At 35.1% G+C, this 11,974-nt stretch overlaps 1 protein-coding gene across 1 annotated transcript; it reads left to right on the top strand.

Moving 5' to 3' along the window:
• Positions 1–6,579: 6,579 nt before the first annotated feature.
• On the top strand, positions 6,580–11,176 carry LOC116029400 (uncharacterized aarF domain-containing protein kinase 2-like). The gene is made up of 5 exons (XM_031271388.1): positions 6,580–6,947; positions 7,959–9,294; positions 10,055–10,324; positions 10,495–10,650; positions 10,767–11,176. The coding sequence occupies exons 1-5, from the start codon at positions 6,940–6,942 to the stop codon at positions 10,884–10,886; spliced, it is 1,890 nt and encodes a 629-aa protein (XP_031127248.1). The 5' UTR covers positions 6,580–6,939; the 3' UTR covers positions 10,887–11,176.
• Positions 11,177–11,974: the final 798 nt, after the last annotated feature.

Below are 11,974 nucleotides of genomic sequence, written 5' to 3'. Positions count from 1 at the left end.
GGGGGGGGGGGGGGGGGGGGGGGGGGGGGGGGGGGGGGGGGGGGGGGGGGGGGGGGGGGGGGGGGGGGGGGGGGGGGGGGGGGGGGGGGGGGGGGGGGTAATAGAGCATATAGGAGCGGTTAAGTGAAGGGTAGGATTGTATTTTTATCCACCTTCAGGTTGTTACAACTGTTCTGTTATGCTCATACGTATATATACTGTAATCCTTCTTCTTGCTCAGTAACAAGACAAAACAGATAATACAAAGTGCATTTACTCTTCTTCTCTGCATACGCTTCCCCTTTCCGTCAGAACATATTACCTCTAGGCTCTAGCTAAATTACAAGATCTTTATATAGTATTATTTTCTTTGATACGAATTGTAACATGTAAATATAAGTCCCTATATTTTGATTTTATTTTTTTAAAGTTGAAACAAATTAAAAGAAGCTTTCACAGTCGCGCTATTAAATGTACATATGAACATTTCGTTGATATGAAGTAATGATTAATGCAATATCGATATACATATAGGAAGTAAACGTGTCGAAAGACTGATATATGTTGGAACATATATAATTACATATATAGGATAAAGGATAATAAAGGCATACTTTGACTTGGAACGTAACCGACCATATACCCAAAACTCAAAAGGGTCATATTCTCACATTTTCCCATCTTTCGACCGCCCAAAGAAAAAGCAATACTTCATATGGTTGTGCCTTTCTCTTACGTTTTCATTACGGAGTATGATTTTAATTTACGTGTTTAATTATTACTGAATTTCTGTTATACAACTAAATCATTAGATTTTAGAAAACAACATTATTTTTGTTTTATTTTTCTTAAGCATATCTTGAATTATTAACACGTTAGATCATCAATATATTCTAAATAAAAGAATTTAAATTTATGGTTGTTATACTGAAAAGAAAATTTTTAATATTCTGACTTTATGATAATGATGTCCTGTAAATTTCAAACTTTCTTCTTCTTCTTCTTTTATATGACAGTACACCACTTGGAAAAATAAATGGTATGATTTTCCAGTCAACTTCTTTGCTTGCAATATCACCATTTTTATTGAAAAAACTTCCATTCATCCATTTACGTTCTCACTCTTCATGTGATAATGTGACAAACCCAAGAATTGATGTAATTTACAATGTTTGACAGGTCTACATTGACCATAAATTTTCATCAAGTCATTATTTAACTTTAGATCATTTTATATGATTACTTTGTATTGGTGTTACATTACACGGCAAATTATGCTGTGACAAAAAATTATGATACTTATCATCACATACTTACGGGATAAAATATTTAGTAAAAAAATGTAACGTCAAAATTTTGACTCTTTCATTAAATTCACAAGTTTGTATTGATTATTGTCTACACTCTCCAGTTGCGCCCGGTACATAAGGTTTCCCTAGTGTTATTTGCAGGTTATTGTACCGAAGTGAAGCTTACCCAGTACATACCTCTGGGTAGTAACTAATGACTACGGATTTCCTTGCCTCTCAAAGATAAATAATAAAAAAATGTTATTATCATGTTAGGAAGTAAAATTTGAGGAAAAATATAGTATTATTATTTGTTAAATATATTATGCTACATCAATTTTGTTTACTATACATGTTAGAAGGTAACAGTGAAAGAGGCAATATTAAATCTAGTATTAATCTTAAATTATTATTAAAAAAAAAAAAAAAAAAACTAGATTCTGTAGTGGGTACATCTCGAATGAAAGTGCTACAAATATTAATCTTTTTTTTTTTACTACGCCTTATTTGTTTAATTTTGTCTCCTGATTGAGACTGGCTCATAATGTCAATGAAAGATCTTCGAAATTCGAATATATATATATATAGTCTTCCTTAATTATGAATATAACGAATTAACATCGAATATATTTTATATGATAATAAATAAATACATTATTAAGTATAAAATATTCTCCAATAAACATGTAATTGTTGAACATATAATATATAAAACATAAAGGTATAATTTAATAATCAGTTTATATTTTAATTGAGATAAAACACACCAATTAATTTGGTATTAAGTCAAACACACCAATTAATTTGCAATGAATAATTCAAATACAGTGGGACAAAGTTCAATTTTTAATGATTTTGTAGTTTGGTCGTATATATGATTTCATACCCATGAAGCCTCCCTTAGATAATTGAACATGCATAATTAATAAATTATAATTGGTATGTATAGAAATTAATACTAATATATAGTGCAATCCTATTCAAAGTTCTATAAGAGGATGAATATTTTGAGTTGGTGATACATACATATAAAATGCAAATGTAGGATAATCATTGATATTAATGTATTGATTAAAAATAAGAATTAATATATAAAATAAATAAATAAACATTTTAATTGTACGATTGTATTGAATATTGATCATTTTAGTCAATAAAAAGGGTAAATATGATTTTTAAAAAATAATTTATTGAAACTACTTTTTCCTGCAGCAGATGCGTAATCAATTAAATCAAAACGAAGCGATACTACGACAAAATTTCCCTCCTTAGTGGAAGAGTAGGTTTGGCGTTTTGAAACCATAAGGTTCCAATGATTTTTTTTTTTTTAAATTTTTTTATTTTAAGATGACGAGCGAAATTTCATAATCCTTAGGAGTAAGCATTGTCTTGTGATCCTAGTCGACAAAAGATCACAAAGTCTGAAGTAAACTAATTTAGGTTACTCATAGCTAACCGACTCAAATCAACTGGGTAATGATTCAAACTCGTGACATTGTGGTTCATAAAGTTTCGATTTTGATTTCGTAAGAGCTGTCTATTGACTTTCTCAATTTGAGTCAATCAATAATGGATAACTTAAGTTTTTTTGTTTTTTTGTTTTTTTTGAAAATCAAAGGAAACCATATATTAAAACCAATGCGAAATACAACTAGGCGGGGTAGAGTCCCACATCTGAAGGACAGAGGAAGAATCGATCAGTTGCTCGTGCAAGCACATGAGCCACATGATTCGCTGACCTATTGACATGGCGAACCAAAACGTTCCCAATGTCACAAGCAGTTGAACTACACTGCTTAATTATTAAACCAACAGTAGAAAAATCTTGTCTAACAGAATTAAAATTTGAACAAAAGTTCAGACAATCTGATTCCACATAAAAACTACTCTCCTTAAGTTGATTTACTTCTTTATATTTCTTTACTAGCTAGGATTAAAGGACGAGCTTCACTCAAAATACACAATAGAAATATAGAATAGTGGCTAGTTGGCTACAAGTTTTTTAATAAATTCAAGATTTTGAATTTGGATGAGACTTTCATTTTTTAAAAAATCCAAATAAGAAATTAGAGGAAATCAATTAGGAAAATAGGAGAAATTGGCACATAGCAGATAACCAAAAAGGTCAATGGATCGCTTTTACTGAGATTTTAAATTGAAATTTTGTAGCAAGTAGGGTTAAATAAAACAATTTAAGTTGTCATAGTTGACTGATTCGAACAGGTAAAAATCAATATATTACTTTCCCTGTGTATTAAACATATAACTTGACTAATTTAACTGGATTATTTCAGTGTGGTTCATTTTTAATAATGGTGATTTCGGATTTGAAGGGTATGAATGTAGATTCTAGAAGAAGCTTGTTATGTCACGGCCGAAACGTGAGATGACATTTGACTGTGTCTGCGATAGATAAGCATAGCATAACAGTAAATTAAAAAAAAAATTACTAATTTAAAATAATGATGTCAATTAAACATGGTTGCCAATATTTAATAACAACATCACTGAAATATCCCATCCATAGATGGAAACATCAACATATGCAATTAATTAGTCGTACGTTTTAATTTCGAAAATGACATCTAATTACAAATTCAAACTCACCCACCACACATTTAATTGTTATATTGTGAAAAAGAACTCGTCATATGTATGGTAGAGAAGGTTCCCGTGCGGTTGTGTGGTGATGTATTCTTTAAAAAAAAATTAAATTGATGCACCTTAAACTTTTAATCTACGCACATTAAGCTAAATTAACATAAATATGACTTTGTAGAGAAAATCTTATAAACAATATTGTTTGTGTTTTGAAACAGAAAAAAAAACGCACTTTAAGAAAGAAAACAACACACTTTAAGAAGGTACACAATGCACCTTAAGAAGGTACACAACGCTCCTTAAGAAGGAAAATCACGCACCTAAAGCCTTAGGCTGACGCACCTTAAGCACAAAACCCACGCACTTTAAGAAGGAAAATCACGCATCTTAAGAAAGAAAACCACGCACCTAAAGCTTTAGACCGATACACTTAAGTTTCAACAACTAACGCACATTAAGCTCAAAATCACACACCTTAATAAGGAAAACCATGCACCTTAAGAAGGCAAATCACGCACTTAAAGCTTTAGACCGACGCACTTAAATTTCAACAACTAATGCACCTTAAGCTCAAAACCACGCACCTTAAGCACAAAAAATCATGCACCTTAAGAACGAAAATCACGCGCCCTAAGTTTGACCCATATGGAAAATGGTCAAATTGCCACCTCATTTTTAAAATATTGTTAATTCTGAACATTAATTTTGGCAAGATCAATGTCTCTCCTCTCACCGCTCCTAAGCACCCCAATTGCATTTGAACCGTATTCTCAATGGTAGAATATTAGAGTCTATGCAGATTATGTACATATAATTATCATATTATGTATCTTTAGTTAATAAATTAAGTATATACTACAGTTAACATATTAAGTACATATAATTAACATATTAAGTACCTTATATTTATTTATACACACATAATTTGTTAACTGAAATACATAATCTAAATGTTGTTTTCAACTAGGTCCACAGTATAATGTGAGTCCCTGGTGGATGGTATAATTTTTGCAGCCTTTACAACCCATTTACATCATTATTAAGAACAATTATTAGATTGATAGTGCATTATATATAGATTTTTACGATATAACAACAAATAAAAATGCAAATAGAAGGCCAATGTTTGAATTTGTAGTCTGTTTCCCGAGGCCTACAAATGATCAGAGAATGGTTTAGGCTATTGGGCAACATAACCCAAAGCCCTATGCAGCCCATATTCCTAATTGTTGGGCCCAATAGCCGAATTGTCTCTTGCATGCCTACTCACCAAACGCACCTTAAAGTAAAACGCAACAAAGTGGGCAGCATAAAAAGGGGGCTGTCAACATGTCCAAAACAGTCTCGAAACTTTTGACATTTAAGTACACGACTTTTTTTTTTTTTTTTTAAAGTAATATTGACCATGTTACATGTAATATCTGTCCATATATACTTTTTAAAGTACTGAAGTCTAACAAGTCAATATCACCATCACTGAAGCGAGACCCATGACTTTCCATTTGAGAGAGTCACTTCATGTCGCTTGACCAATGGTCTTTGACATGTACACTGCTTTAATAATATTTTGACCAAAGATCATAAGTCACAAAAACACGATTGTATTAAGACTTATATAATGTTAGTATGTTATTACAAGAGAGTGAATAATATGTCATAATAAGACAAAGAAGAATGCTTTTATACTAAGTTGCGCTCCAATTGCTCTCACAATAAAATAATAGATAGTTTGGACCTTTTTGAACGGGTCTAGCGCCTATACTACGCCTGCTACAACTGCCCATGAAGTAACGGAACTCGAGCCCAAAAGCTTGGCTTTAGACCTCCTCAAGGCAATCGTTATATCGTGGACCACGGTGCACATATCAATGTGCACTCTGGTCCAAAACGACGTCGTTTTGATGTTAGTGGACGCGGGTGCGAATGACTCAAGGGAATTCATTATCTATAATACACATAATCATTATCTAGAATATACAAAACGTTTGCCTAGAATACACTGAATGTTTGACCATAATACATAGAATATTGACATAAAATACACATAACCCATTCTCATAACATTCGAATGCATAAACACATCACAACCTGTGATAATAACATGAATACACAGAATATTGACTACAAAATACACATAACTCATGCTTCTAAACATTCGAATGCACAAATACACCACAACATGTGTTACTAATATTAATACACAGAACGGTTACGTACAATACACATAATGATTGCCTGAAATACACAGAACGATTACCTAGAATACACAGAATATTAATATAAATACACAGATCGGCTGAAACGGGAAACGTAATTTCCAAAAAAAGGACGGTTAATTTACAATGCTCAAAACAACGTCGTTTACGTACATGGTGCACATTGCTATGTGCACCGTGGTGCACGATATAATTTGCCTCCTCAAGGCACCCAGCTCGAAGGTACACTTAGCATGGGATTTACGAGGTGCCAAGCTCAGAACTTGGCCTTGGGCCAAGGTTTGGTCAGATCGACTCCACTGAATTGATTTGCTCCATGTCTGTTTGTAATATATTCACCATAATTAACAAATGATAATTAAGGAATAAACAAAGGTTTATTAAATTATTACCATATCTAATAGAGTAATAATAATGAAAAAATAAAGTTTTGGAAATGTTTTTGTCCCAATAACGGTCTAAAGAGAGAATATATAGAAGGGCACCTAGGGGAATAGAATGAGGGCCTTCGTCATCCAGGACTCTTGGAGCCGGCGCTAACCAGTGGTCCGACCCGAACCTTACCCCTCTTCATTCTTGCACAACACACCAAATTTCCAGCCATTTTCCTCTTCGCCGTCTAGGTTTTACCAAACATCCCTTTCTTCTTGCTCTTCTAGATCGTCTGTCCCAAGCAAGAAGGAACCACAACCACGCGTACCACAGCTCCTTTAACAATATGCTTGGCCCTCGCTCTTCTTCAACGATCTCCACAGCGTGCTCTTCTCGTTGACGATCCGATACGCCGACACTGCTTTTTACTGCGCACGCTATTCTCGACCAACATCTGAAGCGGCCTCTGAGTTCTCTCCGCCATGTCAAGGTCGCTCCATCTCTCTCTCTCTATCGGTTTGTTGTCAATGATTGAGTTGCAAAATAATGAGATTTTGTTGGTTATAACTAATTTAGTGAACATAAGCTTACGTATTTTATATGTGAGACTTTTATTCGAGATTCAATTGAGATTTTTTTTTCCGTTTTAATCTGTTATGATCTAGATTTATTTAGAAATTTTGAAGCAATCATGCTAATTGTGAGAAACTGAAGATTTTTTAATGCAATCCTCCTAGATTCAGAATGAGATTTACTGTTTATATTGGGAATTTTACTTCTTTAAAATTTCCGTGTCGAATTATGCTGGCTAGGTTGTCAAATGATTGTCTAGACTGAAATCCGAAGAAAGTGAGTGCATTTTAGGAGTTGCACAAGCTTTAGCATGTTTAAAACTTTAAATAATGGTCTATAAGGTGAGAGAAAAGGAAGAGCATGTTTGAAATATAAAACCTGCAGCTTGAGCTAGAGCTACCACCATCTCTACCCGGCTACTTGGAGGGAAGAATGATAGAAAATTAGAACAAAAAAAAGAGTAAAAATCGGTGTGTGAAAAAGTGTCCACTTGATTTTGAAGCCCTATTATTAGAAACATAGCACTGAGACGGTGAGACTGCTTTTTATCAAGTAATTTAAACAAGTTGATAGCTTGAAAGGGTCTAAAGAGTTTCAGAATTCAGTGATTAAAGCAACATCATAAAGGGAGAAAGGATCTATTGTATTGGTGAACTTTAAATCTTCAAATTTTATGGGTAGTTCTTTTAAGCATTATTATTTCTCATTGATGCATTCTTAATTCTTTATGGAATAGTTTTCATAATTTCTTTCAACTTTCTCTATGTATTTGTGTTTAGTTTTCATTTCAGATATTCTGATTTTAGTGCATTGTTACAGTTAGAAATTGGACTCTGTTGATTGTATTGGGAGTATTTCTTATCTCCAATAAACTTTAAATTTTCAATGCATCTTTATGACTGTATTTTGATTTGTAACTGGGAGACAGATTCTTGGCAATTGGTAGCGTAAAAAGAGTTTCAAAATCACTACATAAAAATTGGAGTAGTACCAGTCAAGATGGAAGGGAATATGGAATGCTCATTAAGGATGGACAGCATTCTCCTCTTTACAGATTTTACCAGCAATGTACACATTCTGCTAGAGGATATAATTCGTTCACGGCATACAGCATAAAAAATGGTCTATCAGGCAATTTTCCCAAAAAATACCCAGCCAATTCAGCAAATAATACTATTGCACATAATGCCCAACGTGCTTGGAAGAGCTTCTTCCAGAGATCATTGTCTAAGGGGTGGACTTCTCTCCCTATAAGTAAAAGTGCTCAAGCTGTTAGCTTGGCCTTGACCCGCTCATATGTGATTGTTCCTGGAATTTTTGCCATAGTATGTGGAAGAAATATTGCATTGGCACGGGCACCATCTGACATGGATTTCATCCATCCAAAGAATACATTCTACATGCATGCTCAAGATGGTCATGCTATCTTCACACAGTTGGTCCTTTCAATATTTGAATGCGTTGTTTTATTGTTAAGAGCAATTTATTTGACAATACTCTTCACACCTTGCATAGCATTGGCTCCATTTGCTGATACTTTTGGACCTCACTTCCGGAAAATGTGGCTAGAGGTTGTTCATCAGACACTTGAAAGAGCTGGGCCAGCATTTATAAAGTGGGGCCAGTGGGCAGCTACACGACCGGATCTGTTCCCTAGTGATTTGTGTACTGAGCTGTCAAAGCTTCACACTAAGGCACCTGAGCATAGCTTTGCGTATTCAAAAAAAGTGATTGAGAAAGCATTTGGTCGTAAAATTTCTGAAATTTTTGATGATTTTGAGGAAACACCTGTAGCATCAGGAAGTATAGCTCAGGTTCATCGAGCTACATTGAAGTATCAATATCATGGTAGGGAGATTAAGCCCATTGATGTGGCTGTCAAGGTTAGGCATCCTGGAGTTGGTGAATCTATTAAAAGAGACTTTGAAATAATTAATTTGGTTGCTAAAACATCGAAGTTCATGCCTGCTCTAAAATGGTTGAGACTGGATGAAAGTGTCCAGCAATTTGCAGTTTTTATGTTGTCCCAAGTAGATCTTGCAAGAGAGGCTTCTCATTTGAGTCGTTTCATTTATAATTTCCGGAGATGGAAGGATGTCTCTTTTCCTAAGCCTGTATATCCTCTAGTGCATCCTGCAGTACTGGTAGAAACTTTTGAGCAAGGGGAGTGTGTGTCACACTATGTTGATGATCTGGAGGGGAATGAGCGACTTAAGAGCGCTCTTGCTCACATTGGGACCAATGCACTTCTCAAAATGCTTCTGGTAAAATATATTCTTCATTTTACTTTGTTAATATGCAATTACTAGTAGTTCATTTAGTTTTACTCTCCATTGTTAATGACAATTATATGCTAAATCTGATGCTTAGTGTGCCAGTTGTGTCACCCTGCCCCACTTAATTTTTTTTTTTTTTTTTTTAATTTTATTTTAAAGTTATCCCACATGACAGGCCTCAATAGCTTATTCACTGGTATTTTGTTTAGGAATTAAAGATGTTAATAAAATGTTCATTGGATTTATGGTTTCCATTTGGAAATTGACTCATGTCTAAACCTACATAGGATATAGTAGAAAAAAGATAGACTTTCTCTGATTAGATGAATTCCAAGTATGTTTTGATCATGAGTAGGAAAGTTTCAAGGGCAATATTTTGATCCCACAGCTTCTTGTTATTGAATGCCATGGCTCTTGAGTAGGAAAGTGTGCGTCGATCATGAGCAGTTAAGTTTCAAGGGTAATATTACATTATTTTGACCCCACAGCTTTTTGACATCAAGTGCCATGGTTCATGCTGTTAGTTATTCTTACAAGGTTTTTGTTTTGCTAGAAAGTATGAGTTTGTCTATTATTATTTGAGATATAAAGAGAGTAATTTGATAAATTACAAGAAATTCTACTTCAAAATTATACTATGAGTTAGTGTGTTAAATAACATATTAGTTAAAAGGAAAAGAGAAGTTTCATTACTAAACCTATTTTCTGCCATAGAACTGGCTTCTGAAATATGTTCTCCTTCCTCCAGGTAGACAACTTTATGCATGCTGATATGCATCCTGGGAATATTCTAGTACGGGTACATCAGAGCAAGTCATCCCGGAGACGTATCTCCAAAATTAAGCCTCATGTCATTTTCCTTGATGTAGGCATGACTGCTGAACTTTCTAAAAATGATAGAGGAAATTTAATAGAATTTTTCAAGGCTGTTGCCACCCGAGATGGCCGCACAGCAGCTGAGTGCACATTGAAATTATCAAAGAAGCAGGACTGCCCTGATCCAGATGCCTTCATTAAGGTATACTTTTTATAAGTTTTATGGCCTTAAACAGTTCATCAAGGCATGCGAAGACACTTCATGCTAGAGTTTTACCGCTGGTGCTAATAGTATTCTTTAAAAGGTAGATTTTTATGGTGTTTGATGTGATTAATCTTATGAGTCTTATGTTTGAACTCTGTTACTAACAGGAAGTGAAGGAGTCATTTGATTTTTGGGGTACTCCAGAAGGTGATCTAGTCCATCCTGCAGACTGCATGCATCATCTACTTGAGCAAGTTAGGCGTCATCAAGTAAACATCGACGGAAATGTCTGTGCTGTGATGGTGACAACTTTAGTCCTGGAGGTAATTTCTTTTTCATCACCACGCTCTCAAGTATAGAAGAATGAAATTGACCAGTGTTTCTATTTTCATTTTAACTTGTTTTATGAAGTCATAAAATACTTGTCAAATCCTGACAGGGTTGGCAGCGGAAACTTGATCCTGATTACGACATAATGCATACACTACGTACACTGCTGCTCAAAGCTGACTGGGCAAAGTCACTAGCATACACAATTGAGGGAATTATGGCCCCATGAGAAGAACTCCCAGTCCAGATTAGTACAAACAATTTTCTTAGGAAAAGTTTGCCTTTTATAACATTTTAGTTCATAAAACTGTCACCCAGGCTCTGAACTGTGGCAAGAATTTTGTTAGGAAAAGTCTTACCTTGTATTTAGCTTTTTGATTCACAAAGCTGTCAACTCGGCTTATAATTGTGTCAAGAACGAAAGAGATTCTTGAGAAAGGTATTCACAAATGTAATTGTTTAATTCTTCAATATTCTGGACTAAGAGAAGTATACATAAATGAAACTTGCCTATGTACATTTTCTTGTTGGCAATTCCATTTCTTTGTCTATGATACAACTATACAACTAGGTTATCGGCTTTTCATTACATTATGTACATTTTTCTGTCTGCACAGATTGTTCTATCTTGATCGAAGAAAACTCTTACCTTGTGCATCTTCATCTACAATGCGGGTAACCTGCATAGGAGGAGCATCGCGCCAGACATGAGGGTGATTCAAATGGTGCCCCAACTGCGCGAATTTATCAGCCGCTCTATTCCCTTCCCTGAAAACATGAGTCACAGTGAACCTGTCGAGTTCTGGGATGATCAAATATATCTGATGAAGATGCTTCTGTGCTTCTGCACATCGAACAGCCCTTTTCCGCACAATCATGTCAACCAGCGACTTGGAATCCCCTTCTACCCATATATCGGTCCACCCATTTTCCAGAACTAGCTCCATACCTCTTCTGAGCGCAGCCAGCTCTGCATTCGTGCTGTTCGATTCCCCAATGGACTCAGCATATCCCAGCAGAAATTCGGCCTCGTGGTTCCTGAAAATTCCCCCAATGCTCGATCTCCCTGTCTTGCTCTTGCATGACCCGTCGAAGTTCAGTTTAGTCCACCCAATCTCTGGTTTTTCCCATGTCACTCGACGCGAGGTGCCACCTTTATGCCTGTTCCTGATGAACATTCTTGTTGGCCTGTGAACTAATCTGTCACATCTTAGTAATGTTCTGCTACATGTGATCAACATATCTTTCTTCTCTTCCTTAATACTATGTCCTCAGATTCAGAACCAATGAATCAACTCAAAAGCCTTCTAAGATCAT

Source organism: Ipomoea triloba, chromosome 9, assembly GCF_003576645.1.
Source record: "Ipomoea triloba cultivar NCNSP0323 chromosome 9, ASM357664v1".
Classification (NCBI taxonomy): Eukaryota; Viridiplantae; Streptophyta; class Magnoliopsida; order Solanales; family Convolvulaceae; genus Ipomoea; species Ipomoea triloba.
The sequence above is the reverse complement of the archived record's forward strand: the minus strand, read 5'-3'. Positions and strand labels throughout refer to the sequence as shown.

What these genes read in the sequence shown, in the direction of transcription:
- LOC116029400 (XM_031271388.1), top strand. An exon ending in ATCCAGATGCCTTCATTAAG is followed by an intron (nt 10,325 to 10,494) that starts GTATACTTTTTA and finishes TGTTACTAACAG; the next exon opens with GAAGTGAAGGAGTCATTTGA. An exon ending in TGACAACTTTAGTCCTGGAG is followed by an intron (nt 10,651 to 10,766) that starts GTAATTTCTTTT and finishes AAATCCTGACAG; the next exon opens with GGTTGGCAGCGGAAACTTGA.